Source organism: Mugil cephalus, chromosome 21, assembly GCF_022458985.1.
Source record: "Mugil cephalus isolate CIBA_MC_2020 chromosome 21, CIBA_Mcephalus_1.1, whole genome shotgun sequence".
Lineage (NCBI taxonomy): Eukaryota > Metazoa > Chordata > Actinopteri > Mugiliformes > Mugilidae > Mugil > Mugil cephalus.
In genome coordinates, this window is record NC_061790.1 from 10037225 (window position 1) to 10058806 (window position 21582).

General features: G+C 41.0%; 2 protein-coding genes across 2 annotated transcripts; both read right to left on the minus strand.

The window, feature by feature from the left end:
• Nucleotides 1–3828: 3828 nt before the first annotated feature.
• On the minus strand, nt 3829–9157 carry eif2b2 (eukaryotic translation initiation factor 2B, subunit 2 beta). The gene is made up of 8 exons (XM_047573064.1): nt 8895–9157; nt 6263–6383; nt 5147–5298; nt 4684–4847; nt 4499–4594; nt 4283–4420; nt 4134–4200; nt 3829–4029 (listed from the first exon to the last, which is right to left on the minus strand). The coding sequence occupies exons 1-8, from the start codon at nt 9064–9066 to the stop codon at nt 3872–3874; spliced, it is 1068 nt and encodes a 355-aa protein (XP_047429020.1). The 5' UTR covers nt 9067–9157; the 3' UTR covers nt 3829–3871.
• Nucleotides 9158–11268: 2111 nt separating this feature from the next.
• On the minus strand, nt 11269–16105 carry tmed10 (transmembrane p24 trafficking protein 10). Its single transcript, XM_047573888.1, has 5 exons — nt 15841–16105; nt 14893–15013; nt 14545–14618; nt 12869–12995; nt 11269–12687 (listed from the first exon to the last, which is right to left on the minus strand). Exons 1-5 carry the CDS (start codon nt 16024–16026, stop codon nt 12566–12568), a joined length of 630 nt encoding a protein of 209 aa, XP_047429844.1. The 5' UTR covers nt 16027–16105; the 3' UTR covers nt 11269–12565.
• Between the last annotated feature and the right edge of the window lie 5477 nt (nt 16106–21582).

The following is a 21582-nucleotide window of genomic DNA, read 5'->3' on the forward strand; positions in this document are numbered from 1 at the left end:
CTCTTTGCTGTAACACAGTCAAAAATGTGGCTCTTGGTCTCTGCCTGGTTGGCCACCCCTGTATTATAAGAAGAAAGTACAGACTACCACCCTTCTCTATGTAACATGATTTCCCTTCAACGGAGAAGAACACACTGATGGTAATTAAACAACATTGAAGACTCAAGATACTGAGACCTTATTTACCACCAATATCAAATCAAGACCAGGACAAAGTATATTATTTTAAGAAAATAAAATTCATCATCATTATAGCAAGTTGTGACACGACAAAATACAATGAGATCTTCCACACTTTAGTTCAAAGATCCTTTCAAACTGTTTGTGGTCGTTGTATTCTAGCAGCAGCATCTAAAAAATAACCCTGCACACACTGAAAGTGCGGCGAATACCCACTTTCAACCTTTGCTCCTGAAGATGGCTAATGGGACCGTGCTGATGCCCGATGAAGGCGCGAAGGAGGGAAGGCGTTGTACTGACAGACCTCTGGCTGCTGCTGCTGCTGCTGCTGCTCCTGTTGTTGAGGTCGCCTTTTATGCACGAGCTCGCTACTGAACCCATTCATGTGTTGCGACACTTTAGAAGTAGTCTATCTAAACATGCGACTACACGGCTGAGTGATTAAAGCTTGTCAAAGCGGAGGGAATCACGTCTATAAGTTTCAATGTCATATAAACATTTATCGGACAAGAAAACCCGACATGAACGCGTTCGTCATCTCATCTCATCTCATTCACTCCCGTCTGATCACCTGACACCGTTCATCTAATCTGCGTCTTTAAGATGCGAATTGCAGAGGAAAACCTGTTGAAGTAAAATCGCAGCATACTCACTTGACTTCGAGAGACACGGTTCAGAGGAATCAACGAAGCAGCAAATCTGAGAGATGTCTCGTCACTACGACCATGACACATTTCAGAGGAATTGTGAATATTTCCGTGTGTGTGTGTGCGTATGTGTGCGCGTGTGTGTGTGCAGGTGCTGCGCGAGACCGTGTCACTCAGTTTAATCTTGTAAATAAAACTTTAAAACTCGAATTAAATTTTCCCTCTAGTGACTTAAACGACATTGAGGTGAGAAGAGAGATATGTTCAGAAGCAGTGAGCACTCATATATTGTCAGAATGATATGTGCCGATGCATATACAGTCACTGATATACAGTGAACCCTCATTTGTCGCGGGGGTTATGTTCCAAAAAGAACCCGCGATAGGCGAAATCCGTGAAGTAATCAGCCTCATTTGTTTCCCTGTTGTTATCCCGCGTGTTTTTTCTTCTTATTATTTTTATTTTTAATCTTACTCCCTTTTTTCGTCCCTTAACTGAGGAGTTATATATCAAAACGTGCGGTTCGATCGGGATCGGTATGCTATTACTTTTCTTTCCGAAATAATTTTTCGTGACGTAAGTCCCATTCATTTTTCCATTGAAAATGTTAAAAAAAAAAAAAACACGCATCAAACAGTTTTTAAAGGTCTACTGCTCAGGCATACTATCACCTAGAGACTTCATTTAAACTTTAATATGTACACACGAGCCTTGTGTATTAGTGTATTAATCTGCGTTTTGATAGAACACAATGCACTGTAAAACAAAAAAACAAACAAAAAAAAAAAACAATTGCACTTGCACTACAAACATCCGCGAAAGGTGAACCGCGTCATAGCGAGGTAGCGAACTTGTCTACCTCACTGTCACCCGCCCCCTCAGTTTCTCATTTAGTCACTCATAGTAGCTCTGCCAATTACCAGGGCCATAGCTCTGGACCGATTGCATGCATATGACAGTTGTGCATATCCTAATATTTTAATATACCATTAAATGACTATGGTAATGCTAGTTACCGTGATGTCAGTTAGATATTGCAAGAGTAGAATATTTTCCACCTTTTGTCTATATTTCATGCATGCTTTTGAATATTTTATAGCCTGCTTCTGCAAATGCCATAAACACTGTCCTCGATGCTCCCAAGGTTATTGGTTTTGATTTCTCCACTTCTTCCCTGATAAGATTGTGTGTACAAGAGCCTGTTTCTCTCAGCCCTCCTGTGACCCCTTGATTCCTTTGCCTTGCACATCTGTATTTGCTCAGTTTGAGCCGGTGTCCCTCTCCATATACACAGTTAGTCATATGAAGCCCTCTGGTTCCCCTGCAGATGCCATCCCCCCTCGTCTGTTTAAAGAGGTACTTGTGACAATTGGACCAAGCGTCCCTGAGATTGTCAATAATAGCCTCTCTTCTGGTACAGTACCTGGGGATTTTAAACATGCAGTAGTACGACACCTACCTACAGGAGATCCAGGGAGAGTCGGCCGCCGATACATCACGACCCCAGGACAGTGAGCAAGCGCCGAAGCCACAGGGAACCCCAGGCAATTCTCCAGCGCCACCCCACGTGGGAGAGAGGGAGGCCAGCCGGGTAGACTGCTCAGAGCCAGAAGTCAACCCAGGGGTGAGAAGGAGTAGGGCACCCCTAATGCATGCTCAAGGTGTTGTGGTCCAGGGATCCTCCTTAGTGAACCTGGATGAAGAGGGCAATAAAATCTTTTCCATAACGACAGTCATCACTGTAAGAGAAATATTATTATAGCATTACAATAAGTGGAACAGAAGTGGCAAAAGCTAGCAGGCAAAGTCAAGATGTAAATTAAGGTTGAGGGAGTCGCAGATTACAAACCATTTTTTGGCAAACAGAGTCAATTTTGTCGAGTAGCAGATATTTTCTCCAATGATATATAATCGGAAGAAGGTTCAACCACTGGGAGATGTTTAGTGACTGTTTGTTCTTCCAGTTCATTAGGATTGTTTTCTTGGCGATGGCGAGAGCTACAAGGACAGATTGCGATAGATGGTGAGGAAGACTGATTGTTTCCAGGTCACCAATGAGGCAGTTAGGGGTTAATGGGATTCTGCAGTCCAAAATTAAGGCGAGTTTCTGTGTTACTAGTGACCAGAAGTGCTGTACCGGAAAACAGAGCCAGAGAGCGTGGAAATAGGAATCTGAATTGTTTTGGGTGCATTGTTTACATTTGTCGGATTGGGAGAAGCCCATTGTATGCATCTTGTATTGAGTTGTGTGTGATCTGTGGAGTATTTTAAACTGGATCAGCTGTAAATTCGAGTTTTGTCATTTTAAATATATTTTGGCAGAAATCAAAGTCTGTAGACAGGGAAAGACCGGCTTCCCATTTTGATATTGGTACATGTATTGAATGGGTGGTTGATAGCAGATTATATATTAAAGAGAAGGTTTTCTTCTTTTTCGGTGTGAGTTTTTTAATGTTGGTGACGAATTGTGGTGGCTGTATGCAGTCCTGGAGCACTGGGATTTTCTTTCTGATTGTCTTGGTCGTCTGTAGGTATTGGAGGAAGTTTCCGTTTCTTATTTTAAACGTATCAAATAAATCTGTGTGATTCATAAGTAAGTTCCCCTAGAAGAGGTGGTGGAGGTGGGTGATTCCTTTATGCTTCCAAGTGCTGAGGTGAAGAGGGACTTTGTTATCTACAAAGTCAGGGTTGTGCAAAATCGGGGAGAACCCACAGGGTTCCAGCCGGGATCCTGTGGTCTCTAGACTCTTCCACCAAGCGGACAGGGTGGCAGCAATAATGTAGGTTTTTGAAGCAGTTATGACGCTTAAGGGTGATTGTAATGAAGGGCAGGTCCGAAATGCATATGTTGTGGCAGTCGGCCTGTTCTATTTCTGACCACGAATTGATGACTGTTGTTATGGCTTTTATGGAATATTACACACATTGTTTCTATATTTCAATTAAATATCAGGAAAGGAAATAACTACTGTCACTCCACGAAATGAGACACAAAGGAACCTTTATCAGTCATTTAAATTTAATTTATTAGTTATTTTCACTGATTAAAGTTCGTGGTCCTCTGGGTGGTAAAGTTCGCTCATCAGGCGGTAGATGTAAGATGGTGCATGTCCTCCGATGTTGGAGATGAACAGCGTGATGAGCTCAGGTGGGACATAGTCAAACACTGGACAGTGCACGTTCACCTTGGAGAGAATCTCACCTGAAATACAAAAAATAAATAAATAAATAAATAAATGAAAATCTTGCAAAAGTGGGATATTCAATGTAAAAGTTGAAAAGCTTGTGTTTAGTTGGAAATGTTACCTTCCGTGAAAGGGAGCACTTCATGTGGAGAGACAAACTTATGGAAGGTATCTTCTTCATTTGGAAACTGAGGACGAAATACATAACTTCAGCATTATTCGTTGTCAGCAGAACTTAGGAAACCTGACAGACTTGACTCGTGTCTTTACCTGAGGTGAGAGCTTGAACATGGGAGCACAAACGATCAAAGGTGTTGAGTGGTGCTTGGCCGCAAGGGCCAGAGTGTGCGTCCCGTTGACGGCCCTCAGCCCTCCGTTTGCTAGAACTGTCTGCGTGCCAATGATGACCTGCAAACAGATCACAGAGCAAGCTAAGCCACAACCCCCAGTGCGACTGTTTTTAAAGTATTCAGCGGTGTTAAATACCTTGTTAACGCGAGACATGACTGCAAAAATGGCAGCATCTGCAATCACAGTTGTTTCTATGCCAGCTTTTGACAGACTGGTGGCCATTTCGTGCCCCTGATGGGATACAAACGACTAAGGTTAGAAACGACGTTTTTCTCCTCGTAAATAATCATTTTCTTGAACCTGGGATGTGTTGGAGGTACCTGGCAGAAGGGAGCGCACTCTGCAACAATGACATGGAACTTGCGTTTGCGTGCGGCGTCTTTGAGGAAGGCCTCCACGGTGCGAGAGCGGCCGATTGTCATGATGACCTCGTTTGAGTGAATGTGCTCCAGAGCCTGCATAGCAATGTTGTCCGTTGTTCCCTCTGAAAGACACAAAGGTGAGTACCCGCTTTGATTACGTTCACTTGTTAAACATCTATTATCAGCTAATAGAAGTCAAGACTTGAAAGGAATTTAAAATCGTATTGGGAAAACAAAATGCATTTATTACTTGATAGACATTTGTTTGATATCTTGTCATAATTAACATATAAACAATGGACGACCTGTAATTGTAATGTGTCCAGATGTCACATCTACATAAAACATATACGTCACCTGTATAACTTTAACTTGAATTAGTTTTAATACACACATGCGAATGAACAGTGAATGAACGTACCCAGCTCAGTCAGCAACTCATTGATGGCTTCGATGACATTGGCTTTGAGAGCGGCGAAATGCTGTCTGAAGTTCTCCTCGCAGAGCCCTCCGGAGGTCAGCAGCTTGTGGAGGGATTCCTGCTGGTCGGCCTCTTCACTGCTGCCTCGAGATCTGAAGGAAAACACGCAGCTCATTTGATAAAACTACAAAAGCCGAGGCATCTTAGCATAAACAAAAGTATATTTGACAATGTAGAAGAGATATGTCAAGGTGAGGGGTAGATCGCGAGATCTTCAGTTTTAAGTATCTCATATTCTGTATATTCTCATCCTGTGATCTCAGACACCATCTCATTGAAAAATTTTTTGCAGAAATTGTGGAGTTGTAAAACAGTCCAAATAGATCAGGGGTGTCAAACTCTTGTAATTATATTTGGCCCGCGAGACAATACCAAATGACTACGAGAGCTGGCCCCCGGTATCATACTGTACAGCGCATTAACCGCTCATACTACAAATCCCATAATGCCCTCCTGCCCTGTTGGGTCAACGTGGCCGTTACAAAGGAGTACAACATTAGACGACACTATGAAACGAAACACCATGACAAATTCAAGGACCTGGACATGACCCACAGGAGTCTAGAAAGTAGAGGAGATGAAAAGAAGTTTGGTTTCACAACAGAATATGTTCGAAAATGTGTTTTTTTTATTTGAAATTTGATTTTGCATGTCTCCACTATTAAGTTATATATAATGTAATAAGAGTTGCTTGTTCCATATTCAATGTTAAAGCAAAATTCGTTTCGTTCCATATTAAAAGGTTCGTTTGTTCAATCTTGGCCCGCGGCTTTGTTCAGGTTTTAAATTTTGGCCCACTGTGTTTTTGAGTTTGAAAACCCTGAAATAGAAAGAATAAAATATTGACATATACTGTCTGCTTTTTAAACACGCTCATCTGAACATGAAAACGTTTTTCATGCTATCATGCCTGTTTAATTGATATCGGTATCTACTTTTAATGTAGATAGAAGTTGACGATTCATCAATGTAGAATAAATACAAATCAGCAGTCGTTGTCATGGACAAGGCGAGTCTTCACGATAAACAACATTTCTGTCCCCGAGGCCTCCTCACCTGGCGTACTCCTCTCTGATGATCTTCAGCACCCGTCTGATCATGTTACCCACAGTGGTCTCTGACGGCTGGGCGGCAGTCATCCTCCTCCCCTCTTTGCGGATTATCTCCATTAGATCACCTGAAACAGACAACGTTTTTTTGATGTTTGGAAAAAGCAAAAGATGAAGAAAACTTTTAACTCAATGCAAAATAGCTTATGTTGTCATTGTGTTACACTCACAAAGTATTCTTCTCATTTCCGAAGGTACAGTACATGAATGGATCACGTGGGCACATGTGTGAAGGCAAAATGAAAGATGCCCTTTCTGTATAGTTTACTAGATGCTTTTAATTAACATTAAAGAAAGGGATGGTACTACTATGTATCATCACTTCTTATGTGCTGCAGTCTGCTTTTTACATTTGATTCTATATATATATATAACCTTTACTGAACAAATGCTCCCTATTATTTAAAAACACAACTACTACGCTTCTGTTAGCAGACTTTTGACATATTTCAGTGAAGTTCAAGCTGTTTAGTCAACATGTCAACTCTTCATATCGAGGGTTTAGAGCCAGAAGGGCGTAAGTGGCTTTTGACAAATTTTACAGGAGAGACAAAACTAAATTTTGACCACACTTCAATCAACTCTATTTATTAACCATAAACCACAACATTGCAACCACAAACACTGTTATATGAATGAGTATTTAAGTATTAATAAACTTATAGCATATTATTAGTCGACTATGGGTACATTGGGCGTATCTGCTGAACAATGCAGAAAATGATTGGAAAAAAGGGGAATTGATTGAATAATTAACACTTGAATAAGTAATTAATTTTCTTTTAACTTTAACATTCTTTTTTTTCTCATTTATTTTTTCCATTCTGGGCACCTGCTGAACAGTACAGACAGCGATAAAAGTCAATGAACTTGCTAAACACACTTCTGATCGGCAAATCATGAGTTACATAGTACAATACTATACTATATACTTTTTACTCATTTCACTTTTCTATTTATTGACCACATCCAAAGAATGATGTCGTGTCTTATTTGCTTTTCTGTTTAGTTCTACTCACTGTCAGAGCATTGTAGAACTGTGCGTACAGTCCCCTCCAAAAGCATTGGAACAGGGAGGGAAATTCCCTTGTTTTTCAAAGATCAAAATATGAGTGGGAGAGAAGAGTTCAGTATTTCAGCTTTTGTCGCCGTTGGTATTACACCACAGCAGTTTTAGGTGAGCAAAAGTAATGGAACGTGTGACTGGCAGGTGTTTCTTGTCAGGTTGACTGTTCAAACATCAAATAACTCTCTACTTTTTGGCCTGGGTTGAAACCTGGAACAGGCTGATTCTGAACTCTTGTCTCATAATCTTCTTTTGATCTTAAACCCAAATGCCTTCAGTGAAAAACAAAAGCAAGGGAATTTGCCTTGCTGTTCCAACACTTTTAGAGGGGACTGTATGTGTGAGGAATACTCCCATTGCCAGATCAGACCAAAACAATGGGATTAATGTTAGCCATGTTAGTCTAGGCTAACAAGGCATGATTATGTCTTATCGTGATCACTCTTGTGATGAAATACATCCAAAACCAACTCTGACTTCTTCAATATAGGACTCACTAGTTTGTTTTATAATATTAATCAAAATCTTTTCTGTCTCAGACAGTTCCATGTCTGCAATTGTGTCAGCTATGTTGAATGCAGTTTAAGGGCACCAACTACACTTACGCCCTTCTGGCTCTGAACCAACATGTGGTCCTACATCCTACATCCTACATCCTACATCTTTCAGAGCCAGAAGGGCGTAAGGCTCCAAACATTACTCCCACTTACGTCTTCATTGTTTTGTTGGTTTATTCAATACAGTTCGATCTCAGATAGGTCTTTTTGGCACCATTAGATAGATTTATTTTGATATATGGGTCAAAGACGAGACATGTCAATTCTGGTGTCCGAGGCATATTTATATTAGTAAAAATAAATAAAAAATTTTCAAAAGTACAATTTGTTACTCAATTCTCCCCACTTTATTTGCTCACATGAGTATTTACTGTAAGAAATGAAAATTTAAGGACCTATTTAGCTCGAAAGTACAAAACTGTCCTTCCTGGATAACGTCCGGGCTAAAGATCTAAGTACAAAATTATGCTAAAAATGTCAAAAATCTTAATAAAGGCATTAATGATACACTGGGGCATAATTGTGTTGGTGTTTGTAATGACACCTATAAATATAGTACCAACACTAAGCTCATTTACATTTTTATTCAAGAAATACTTTTGTCCCCACTTTTGGATTCTCAAATGTCCTTCCTGTGTATCACACATAAAGTGGCTATATGACCATAGTTGGACTTGGACATTCATGTTACAGGGTGTTGTATCAGCCAACAGATTCTGAAGGACCCCCAAAAGAGATGACAATGTCAGTAAATCTCTTAAAATGTTGATATTTTGACCTTTTCGCTCAGTGGTACGTGATGTATCACCATGATGTGTCTTTCTGGATAACGCTAATAACACATTTGTAATTTTTTAAATTTTAAAATGACCTATTTCTTGTGAAATATGACATTGATGTGTTGAAGATTGAGCTAATGTTTTTCAGATACATGTAAACAGAGTAGCATAAAGTACCTGCGCTGCTCCACCGAGCCTGGGCTGTGATTCTCCTGAGCAGGGCTGTTGTTTCTCGGGCTGTCTCCGCCGACCCCCGCAGGGGTCCCGACCCGCTCCCCCCGCGCTTCAGGTCGGACAGAAACGCTTCAACTCTCTCCGTCAAGTCCGTTTCTTTGTACGGACCCGGCATGATGGATGTACAAAGCTGTCAGAGTAAGGCTCGAGAATTTCGGTATTTCTACCATGCGAACTGTGTTGACGAGGAAGTGACGTCGGAGTACTACCGGGTGAGTGTGACTGCGCTGTCGTCTGATTGGCGGAGCGCGTCGCGAGCTGTTGCATCTAACGTCGCGGTGTCTTGGCAACGTATGGTCAGATTAACTGCGACAGTTTGAAACGTTTTATGGACAACGAGTATGAATTAGTTTGGTCTGAGTTCATTTCTTTCTTTCTGTAATAGCAGTAAATGTACTGCCAGTAACTTCTACACATTCAGAGTCTGAATATTTATCTGCATGTTTTCATTTGGCAACAATAAATTATTTAATCAATTTAATTCAAGTAATTGTATTTGATATGTTCACACTTGAATACGTGTTGTTGAAATATAATGGAGAGATTAGTTAAGATGCTGCTTGTTTGGATTGAATTGTGACTTTGCTGCAGAGCAACACATTTACAAATTTGCAGGTTATAGGTTATTTGTTCTGTTTTTGTGTAAAACATTAATTTTGGGAGCTATAATTTGAGGTGCTATTGCAGGGCTAGGCAATTAATTTCTACAGGGGGCCACATGAAAAATCTAAAAGTGTGTTGGAGGGCCAAACCAAACGATAACTTTAACGTAATTCTGCTCAATATTAAATTTCTCCCATTGTAAAAAGCAGTAAATTATATGTTGATAAGCTGCTACTGGTAATCAGAAACATAAGAATATTCTCTAAATATTGATTTAAATTCATGAGTTTTGGTGTAGGTTGAAGAGGTAAATGAAACACAATCGATCTGTAGTTTTGGATATAACGCATTGCAACATTGGAAACTTTGTCCTCTTAGGAAAACTTCGGTGGACGAAGGAGGGACCATGTAGCTACATGAATTATTTTCTGTATCTCAATAAATATCAGTAAATGTTTAACCCTTTAAGACCTGAATGTCCGTCTGCCCGCAAAGAGAAGCTTGCTGTATTTGAATTACCGTAACTCCCAGATGGACAATATTCAAGTTGCGCTTTCTAGAAAAAAACGCTGCCATTACGGTAATGATGACGCACCGCTGCTGTCGGCTGCAGGTTGGAGAGAAACGATCGCGGAGCCCCAGCAAGAGAGACTTGTTTGTTGGTAAAAACAAAGTTAGTTATACCCTTGAGATGTATTGAAGGTTTTCCAGGCAAAAGCACAACTAACCAGTGTTCAGTCACAATGAATATTGTCAATAGCGCAAACCACTGTGACTTGGGGTATTTCAAAATCAGCCGCTTTACTTATGACTGAAAGGGCTCTGAATGCACAAGGACACAATCCAGTCATTGGGAGAATAAAAGAATTAATAGCTAAATATAACACAATAGTTGTTTGACTTGAATAAATAAATCTTTCTGATAAAAAAACAAACAAAACAGCTTGCACCTCTGTCAATCACAGGAGATACTCTCATCAAGGACTCACTATTTTAGACAGTATGTCTGTTGTCATATTTTACATTATACACTATATTCAGTCGAGGTTACGGTAAGCAAGATATTAAATATCTGTGTTGAATGCAATTTAATGATGAAATCGTGACAGGTGAGATTCCATTTCATTGAGACAAAGACACATTTATCTTTCATCAAAACAACAGACCCACCTTCCACTGTGGAGCTTTGATGACAGTCCCCGTTGACACGAGGCACTCTCAGGGCGTGATGACTCTTAGCTCTTCCTGTTGTGGGATTTGAATGATTTTACTGGAAAGTAAAATCACAACAGGTGAAACTCCTTGGTAACTCCAGGACAAGCTGATCACTAATTATTGAGGAACGCAGTACTTCTAATCTACCTACAGAGGGCACCAACAGAGAGCCTCTCAAGGGCCTCTTAGACCCATAAGAAAGCACAGCTCTAGAGCAGCATCACTACCAATATTTCCTATAGATGAGAATGTCAACACAGTTATTAGTTTTAACAGTACATTTAAAGGATAGTATTAGCTAATGCACTTGGATTAAATCTGAAGCAGCTGTGGAGCTGTTTTGTTGTTCTATATGTTTGGAAATATTTATATTCATTACTTATAACACCACTTTTTCTTCAGAAAACTGAGTCTAGTACCCATCATCAAGCTGTGCTGTGATGTGTCAAGTTAAAATGCATTTCAAACGTGAAATATGTATGCAAGACTACAAAATAACTAATGTAAATCCATCCAATATTTTATTGAATAAAAGCCCAACACAAATTTACAAAATTTACCGGTCAACATAAAAATCATTGACTGCGCACAATGCGCATGTTCCTTGTTAAAAATGTACCCATGACAGATGCCCCGATTTACTCCCAGTCAAAAACCATTTCAATATCTGCAACCACCCACAAATAACCCAAGCCTCTAACAGTTCTAGTGAAAAAGAAGCACGCTGGATGGATCTGCAAGGACTGTAAAATTAGAATACTTACCAGTGTAAAGAAAATGGGAAATGGGCAAATAACTGAAAGGAAAAGTTTGGATGGGCTTATATTTCTTGTCAAAACCTCCCTCCACTGCGCTCTGACAAGAAAGACTTGCACAAAAACATGTGAATGTACAATAGGTATCAAGTGGGGGGTTTTTACTCAGAGCCACAACGACCATCTGAACAAGGTTTTTGGTTCCCGGCTACTTCCGATTGGTGATATTACTATTGCAAAGACTAAATTAAAACGTGCAAGAGCTTATAGTAGTGACCTAATTTACAAATAAGCAAATATTACTCTGACAACTTACAACCCCTGCAACAACAAAAAAAAATAATAATAATAAAAAAAAAAAAAATACACCAGTAGAAGCAACTACGTGGCAGTTACAATATGAAAACAAACTAAAGACACGGTTAAATTTAGCTACCAAACATGTATGCAAATTAAGTGACAAAAACACGGATGTTCAGTGGTTGCCAATTGTCTCGTCAAAATAATAACAAACCACGCTTTCAAAGAGCCTTCACTTGATAAAAGGGCACCAAGGATCTAGTTTTGCTTGGCATGGCAAAGAATATGTGTATCAACAGAAGGGCAAAAGACATTCTCTCATGGCACATCCATTCACACTGAGCTCAAAATCAAACTGTTCAACTGATTGAAGGAACAAGTTCTTATTCAGTAAGCCGCAACAGTCAAAACAGTGCAGATAGAAATGTGTACCATGGACATATCTCACTGATATAGTGCAGTGACATTCTCCCATGTCTCACAGTGCATTTCTCCCTACAGCGCTTGTCATGTTTCAAACCACTAAATAAGCAGGTGAATCTTTTTTCTTTTTTTTTTTTTCTCCAGAGGACAAACTTCTCTCTCTCTCGCTCAGCCTTGAAAACTAGATTTTGAGCCCCTCAGCCCCGCTTGCTGTTGTTTTGCTGAAGCTAGTCCGAGGAGGGAGGATGTTGGGATGTGTTGGCTGACCAGCGGGCAGCGTTGCTCCCGTTAAGGAGCCGGCGGGGGGGGGGGGTTGCTCTACTCGATCAGCTTCTTTGCCTTGAAGAAGCGCCTCAAGTAGAAGACCTGCCACGTAGCCAGACCAATGAGGCAGCACATGGAGAATATGCTGAAGTACAACACACGTGTGTTGGTAGACTCTGCAGTGGGGGGGGACAAAAGATGAGGTGGTTGTGTTACTGGACGGTGAACGAAACTCTTCGTTCATGCAATAAAGTAGGAGATTTTTTTCCTTTAAATACTCCCAATAATAAAACAAATAAGGGTTACTGTAATTATGGACTCAAAACTGGTCTTTTCATTTATTTAGTCTGTTTTTACCATTGGTGTCCCTCATCTCCTCTTCTCTCTTCTTCATGTAAGCAAAGTCATTCACAATAGACTCAGACAGGTCTTCCAGTCGTCTCAGCTCCACCTCAAGAGGCTTCAGTTTCTCCACCTTGGCAATCTAAAAGGACAAAACAGAGGTTATTATTACTACTATTAATACTTGGGTGCTCTGACACATAGACCACTGCTCTGAAATAGGAGCACTGCTTAGGCTAGGCTCAGTGCACAGTCTTAAGGGGCTGACAGAACTCTGTCTGGATTGTGTCAATTACTCCCTGAATCAGAACTAAATATAGGTGTGAAAACATACACATGATAGAAACCACAGCGGCATAAAACAGGTTGTCCACCAGGTGTCGCTCTTAGACCGTATGTTCGAACAGTATTTGCCCATACATCCTGTTTATTTAGGATGTGAGATCGCCGCCTCTGAACGCGTGTGAACAAAGCAGCTGCAGCTGAGATGGTGGGTGTTGATGATGCCCTTGTGCAAATTTAAGCGCTAAATGGAACAAATGTACAACCTTTTAACGATGATTATGATGCCGACATTACTGTGTTGTGATGCTGAACATTTTTTTCCTGACACTTTCAACAATTTTAGATTAGTCTGAATGAACTCAGTGGTCCGTAAGCCACAAAAGTCTCCAATAAATAAGTGTAACTTGTGTAAGGACAAAAAGTAAACACAGTTTAGTCTGAAGCAGACGAACTCAGCCGACATATTGCCCTTAAGGGGTTGAAAAAGCAAGAATGTGACTGCGATCCTACAGCTTTAGACAAGCAGAGAACAGAATTATGCTTCCTACTACAGTGTGCCAAATCTCAAGAATTGTGCAACAGCTACACCGTCAACTGAACAGCTTGCACGTTTGTTCGAAGTAACGCATGTATCTACGTAGGTGAACACAAGTGCGACGTCAGCTCCACCCTCACACAGGAATGCCTACTTGAACTCTCCTGAACCTTGAATGTTCTGCAGAGGAGCACATTACTTAATATGTACATGCACCATGCGTGGGCGTGAAGGATGGCGATGGCGTTTTTCTGCTGGCAAGCTTGTATCACAGAGATGCCTGAGGCAACCACATTAAAACGCTGACAAATCATCAGTAGGCATTTTATATAGTGCAATCATCCAAGGTGAATTATTCCTATATATGAAAGTATTGATGAATGCGGAGACAAAGAAACGCTTCCACAGGTGTTAATGTCTACTACACAGCTTGACGTCAGTAACATATTTTGACAATGGTAAAAATGCAAAAGCTTTAAGTATTCAAAGAGGAAGAAAAGTAAATAAGTTACTGGACCTGAGTATTTATGCCTGTGTCGCAAGTGCAAGAAATTAGTTGTATGTCTTTCACATCTCTTGAATCTGTCTAATCAAATGACGACACTGACCAGAGCTGCGCTTTCATGTTTAACCAAGTTGGTCAAAATAGAGATGACTATATTTAGGGTGTGTGTACCATCTGATATACCATAAGAAACTAACTTGTGCAACCTCTCGTTTTTCTAATGAGTATAGTGAATATTCCACTGGCTGTAAAATTTCTACTTCAAGACCAATGTCCTACATCCACTGACCTAATCTACAGTACACTCTTCATCTAAAGGCTCTTTGTCATTCCATAAATAAATTTAAAAAAAATATCCACACATACTTCTTCATAGTTTTTAGCCTCAACGCCATGCTTCATGTCAAGGTTGACCAACTGGTCAGGCACTCTTCCAGTTCCTGAGAAAAGAGCAGAGGTTTTATCTTTAATGTGTCATATTTTCCCAACTGTGCAAATCTAAAATCACATCATTTCCGTGACTTTAAATTTCCAAATCCACCATCCTGTACACAACAATGAAAATGTGCATTATCAGTGTGTATATGATTGGTCTGTCACTGCAGTCTTTGTTTTGTTCAAATGTCGCATTCACCAGACCCTGGACTGAGGGTCTCTGGTGAATGTGAATCATTTAAACCTTTATGACCATTTTTGGGGGGTTATCAAACTTACCCATGGGGGACTTGCTCTCAAAGCAAACCTCAAACATATCATAGTCCTCTGTGGTGAATGCAAACTTTCCTTTTGTTGCATCTTCCTTGGAGTAAAGAGTGTGACTGGAGGAGTCTGTGATCTGCAGAGTTGAAGGAAATAAACATAGACATTGGTTTCAAAGGTGTTCATGTCAAATGTGTCTGTGAAGGTTGTCAGTCAGCCACGTCATAGAAATCCAAAAAGCATTTAAAAAAAGGCAACTGGACTTGTAGAGTGTGAATGTGAAGTTGGATAATCAACTAAGAGATTAAATAAATTACATATTTATATATAACAACTGTTTGATTGGGCTGCAGTGTCTTTACGCTGGCATATGGAGACTGTGAAACCTTCTTTAAATTGCTTTAAAACCTTTTGAATACTGAAGACGCAATTTGTCTAGAACTATAAGAAGACAGACCCTCTTGTCTGTTATATGGGGGGAAACGTCACATTTATTTTAATAATAATGCACAGGAGCAGCTAATATGCTAACGTGGCTAGCATGTGTCCGCCAGCTGAATGGACGCTAAGACTGACGTGTAACAGCAGCAGGACAGGACGACGGGACTATTTCATACATAAACAACACCTAGTAACTGTGCAATAAACACAGACACACGCACACAGGGATGATTTACCTTAGCATGACTAAGTTAGTTTCGGTCAAAAGTAAATTACGTCTAATAATTCTTACGTTAGCTAGCGAGCTAATTAGCCGCTACAACCAGGAAGACGAGATTTGGAGGCCTCGGTTAGCCATGGTGCTAACAGTTGTCACACATTTGAAGCAGTGCAGACTCAGTTAAACTTCAACTTTGATTTCCGCTCTCGCCCATTTTTTAACATAAGACGTAAACAGAGAGGAGCCATCTCGGCCTCATTTCAAACTTGTCTAGAATGAGCTGGCCGCAGGTCTGAGCTCACCTTCAGGTTAGTTTTGGTGTTCGCCTGTTCGCTTATTTCATACTCCCCCGTGACGAGGACGTCTTTGTGGATCTCCTCTCGTAAACACTTTCTGGAGTTCACCGGTAGAAAGAAGGAAATTGAAAATACCGATTCAATAAGAACCGGTAGCAGCAGTAGCGCAGTGAGTCGAGCCATGGCTACCATCAACCAGCCGAACCGACCAACCAGCCCGTGCCAGCAGACCAGCTTAACACCGAGTTCCAGCTCACACACCCGGCTTCACTGAGCACTCCAGCGCCGCCACTCAGCCGGAGGGTGAACTACAGCCCAACTACCGACTCTGCTCCTCTCCTCTTCCGAGGTTATGCTGAGGTCAACGGGTGTCTGGATAAAGGTGTTTGGGCCTCTTGAATGCCAGGGGTTTCGTCATGGTTACTGGTAGAAGGGCCATCTTCTTTTTCCTTTGCCTCCCACAAGAATCAATTGTGTAATACAGAGGGATGATCAGAAGGGAGGATGTTTACATTACCGATGAGGACACCCTTCCAGTAAAGAGGAACGGAGTGGGAACGGATGATAATATTCCCTAAATATAAATAAGACAAGAGGAGAAAACTGTCCAAATAATTTCGGACACACACAGAGTCAGTCCTTACCCATTCATAACCTTTAGAGCTCTGCTGGTGTAGCCTCCACCCAATGAAGAAGTGTTACAGGCAATATCTGTGCGGCACCAGCGCAAAGACAGGGCAAGACAACATCAAGTGTCCGCTACATTAGAACCGATCCCAGCACCAACAGTTGAAATCTTTAAGATTTCAAGAGTCTCTGAATGACTCAGTGAGATGTAATCAAAAGCTGGGAAACCCAGGAATCAGACATCTGATCTTAAATCAACTTGCATAGTATTTATTTTAGTAGTTTTGCTCATGGCAGTGTGGGATGGAGTGTTTACACCATGTGTATTTCAGAATAATTCCACTGTGCATAAATAATCTGTATGAGGAAAAAGCCGCTAATTTTATTTAAAATTACAGAAGCATATAAATGTCAACAGCATAAACAAATAAAAAGTAATGCATTCTGCAGATCTGGTGGTTTAAAAGCAGTGTATTGGTAGATACTTTCTGGTCAACAAATGTACTTTGTAAACTTAATTGTTACAGATATTAAATTGGAGAACTATCTAAAAATGACTTATAAATAGGTATTTATTGATCAAATACACTACTGACGCAACAAAGTAAGTTGTAACTTTATCAAATTTAAGTATAACTGAGCAGAAAGTGCAAAAGTTACTTAGGTACTCTCCATGGTAGATCCTGACCTTGTATTAACAGAGTGACAGTGCAAGACAACAGACCAATAGACTAAATAAAATAAAACAAGTAAATGCCAGCATTTATTTGCACACGTTCATCCTATCATTGCGTGCAGTTAAGTAGAACAACACATAATGCAAAGGTTCTAGCAGTGATATGAATCAGCATCATAGAAGTGGCCATTTTACTCATTTCAGTGTAATAAAAAGTGCGCTTTAAGATTTGTGCAGAGTGGGCATAGACCATGCATGCATGCCCACTCTGCAAGAGGAAGTGGTTTTCTGAGCTTGCAGGGCCCCGGCAGCCACATACTCTCATATCAATATATTTTAATGTCTGCGAAGATGAAATCAGGGAACTGGCAACCTCAGACTTTCTAACAAATAAGAGTAACGAATTTGAAAGTGAAGTTTAAAAAAAAAATGGATAAAATGAAATAAAAAATTAATAAATAAAAAATATTTTAGAGAATTCCAGTGGGAGTCTTTACATAGATAGCAGAACATTTTGAACCTGGGCCCCCTAGTGGCCATGTTCCTGACGCTGATGTTAGTGGAAGAGTGTGGGAAGGCTTGTGCAAACATGTCAGTTCAAGGCAGTGGGAACACAGCAGATCGATCAGAGACTCTCTGCTTTACTAAATAAATAGCAGGGAGTTGGGGACTTCTACCATCACTTGAAATCTTTTCTTCACAATTGGCCGACTGATATTTAAAGATTTTCACTGACATATTACCATAACTGCATAATAATCCAACATTTGATTAGTAAATCTGGATTCTGAAACAGGCATATTGTGCTCAGTGCCGACTGGGGTATTTTCAACATCCTGAAAGCTATTATTTTTCTGTCAGCAGCCCAGGGATTACCCAATTATATATGATAGAGCTGTCCAGTTTCCAGGGAAACATCCTTGTTACTGATCCTACGAGACGAGACGAGGACACGCTGCAGAGTGGGGAGTCTGGCACTAGGTGAACAGTAATTATTGGACAGAGAAATCCCTCCAGTATTGTAGCTCAGTGCGTCAAACAGCCTCTAAGAATAGCACGTCGCGCACTCCTCCGTGGTGCGGAGATTTTAAACTGGAAGTGAAATTCACAAAACTTTGTGCTGATGAATAATCCACAGTTTTACATGTTTTAACTACGTGGTTACTCCAGCCCATGTCATTTTCACAGCGGATGTCAGGACACGTTTATGGGTGAAGCAGCCCGTAAGCAATTTTGAGAGTGCTTTAATACCGTAATCTTACTATTGATTGACCAACAGTTCATAGCCTCTGTGACCTGATTCAGAAGACTTCCTTTAAAGAGCACGCCTGCTGACGCAAGTGTCTACACACCCTCTAACTAATATCATTCTGTGAGTTGTGCTAGTAATCACTTCTGGATACTGAGAGTAGAGACAACGAGCAAACACACGCAGATAATGGCACACGGAGCGATCCAGTAAATCTGATTTGTCATGCACTGCAACATGCGCTGAACACACAGGTACTATTTTGTCACATGTACTCATTCTGTTGACATTCCCGAGTGAAACCAAGGACAGAACGTATCCGGATCAAATGTAAAAACTCAATCAGTAATCTGTTGTATCAGGCAGACACACACAAGCTTTTCCCCCTCTCAACACCAGAAAAGTAGAAGGAGATGGGTTTGTGTGAAGCTGGATCCGAGCCAAACTGAGCTCCTGTCGTCGTGGCATGTGGGCGAACTCGCCTGTTTCATCATCACTCTGCTCACAATTACACCGAGGCAGGGATCTCTGTCTGGCTCCCTCCCTGTATCCTCATATTCTCATCATTTTCTCCTTTCCTCCTCCTCCTCATCCCCCTCACCCACCATACCCTCCCTCCCCTTTTATCAGGCGTACGCTGCCTGGTTCCTCCCCTGGGTTGCAGTACCGACGCAGGTTGGCGTCATAGTGGTCTAATTTTACTGCTGTTGATGCTGATGTTAAAAGAAGCAATAGGCACCTGCTATTTCTGCTGCTACCCCATCTCCCTGGACACAGCGCGGAGGTATTAATACACGAAGTTATTAGCCGCTGCATGGACGCACGTAGAAGCTTCATTGAGGAGGAAAAGGGGGATTCGGATTAGGTGCAAAGGAAAACAGACACTCAGAATGAACAATGGAGCTGTTATGAAGCAGCACCTTGCACAAAACAAGAGGTTCGGCAAAAAACACAGGTTTCATCCGAACATTTTTAAAAGTGATCTGCATGTACAAAGCAAAGAGGAGTAGCCTGTTATGATTTTGCCATTTAAAAAAATGTATGAAAATGTTCTTTGGATTCATTTCAGGCTTTGGAGGAGTGGCACTGTATCAATACAGGAAGCGGAACTGCTGAGATATTGGTGTTGCACAAAAAGGGTGTGACCACACAGTGGAAGTGCTCAAACGTCAGAGTTACTTAGTTATTGTGGGATGGTAATCTTCCACTGAGCATGTCCCTCACACAGGCCACGCACTTCCTATGAAAAGACATTAGGCAACCCGTCTCAACTCTGTGTGATGAAATACTGATCAAAGGTGAAATGAGCAAGAGAGGTGAATACAAGCAGAAGGAAGGGTGGGAACGCTTTGATTGGAACACACCTAGATTAAGTGGAATCGGCACAAATCAACACAAATTTCAAGCATGATAAAATATCGGTTACTATATAACAAAGATGGAAGATGTATACGCACTCACCTGCGAATTCATTAAGCACACAATTCGTTACGTTAACCTACTTCTATATGACAGTCCGTGACTAAGTCTTAGCTGCATGAAGCTGCATGTCTAAGTTTCCAGCATGTGTTTGAAATGACTGTGAGAGCGGTTGATTCAACAGTGTTTTAATTTTGGAGGCTGTGCTTTGTAGTACTGTTGAATTGTATTGTATTGTGTTGCACCCAAACCAGTTTTTATTATTTTGACATGGGGCGTTTAGTGCAGGTGATGTTATATTAGGAAGCATTTGTTTTTAACAGTGTGCCCAACAAACCGACTTACTGTTGGTAGGGGACATAGGCTGAGTGGTTCCAACAAAGATTAATTTGATGCATTTTTAAAAGTGAAACTACCCACTTCCAACTGCTAAGAAACTGCAGAAAAAAAATCAAATAAAATATGTTTAAGCTAACTAGGGCAACACGAGATAGATACTGATATAAAAGGCTTCAAAATTTCAGAAAACACCATTTGTGTGTTTATTTAACCCCATTTCAGTCAGCGGGCTAGACTAAATAAACAGTTTAGTGTTTCACTAAACCCAACACCGCACTCTGAATCTTCCAAAAATGATCACATTGTTGAATTACAACCTTTCATACGCTGTTTGAACACAAACGCAACATTATAAGTGCTGTGACGGGACCTTTAGGGCAGGACTGTTCAATCAAAATGCATTCATTTTCACCAGTGTATCTAATGTGTTGGTAAGTGAGTTTACGTCGCTTGTTGTTTCCCTCTGCATCCCGTTTAATTTTGCACAAACAACCAATGTAAACCGATAACACGCGAAATTGTTAGGAAATCAAAACCCTGGCTTTTTGATCAATATTAATCTGGTACTAGCTGTGCTTCCCCAAAAGGTCAGTTTAGACAGTCAACACCGTGCGGACACTTTACACCTCCGCCTGTCAAAGTCCATTTAGCCCACACTGAATTATAATATGCTGCATGTGCCTTGAAGAGTAACTTCGTAAGACCTTGTTTCCTCGCACTGCGCTGCAACTCAAATTTGCGACTTTTTGCGTCCCCATTTTGGGAAGACTCTTCCGAGGGAACCGTATAAATGAGACCTACGTATATCGTGGTTTTAAACGTTGCTTTCGGTTCCTCCTGCGAGTTTCTCTCGCTACTGCGCGCAGCGGCTGCACTGCAAGAAGAAATGAGAAGCGCATGGCCTCGACTGGGGAAGCGAAGCAGGAGGTTTCCCTCTTTTCAGACTGACATGGCACCTCGCAGTCGGACGCTCGCTGCAGAGAAACCCCTGGCACAAACGAAGGCGTCAGCAGAAAGAAAAAGGGACCCGTGGCCGCGCTGCACGTCTCCTCTCTGCTGCTGGCAGGAGGAACGAGTCGCCAGCGACGTCTCCTCGTAGCAGTCTATATTTGGGCACGGAAGTCAGACGTCATCGCGCACAGCACAGCTTGCACATTAAAAAAATGGAAAGAACGCACTGACGTAAGCGCCCTGACGTAAAGTTAACCTTGGCAACAGACGGAACAATAAATAGAGCTGGTAGAGAGGTGCAGGAAAATTACTGCTATCTGTGATCCAGGCTAAAATTTGACATAGTTTCAGTTGTTTTCCTTGAAAGCTTTCTTGACCTTACGTTTAAAAATCAAACCGAGACAATAAATAAATAAAGTAACAAAAAAAAAAGAAAAAGAAAGAAAAAAAGAAAAAATAATAACACAAAGTCAACCAGGCAAATGAC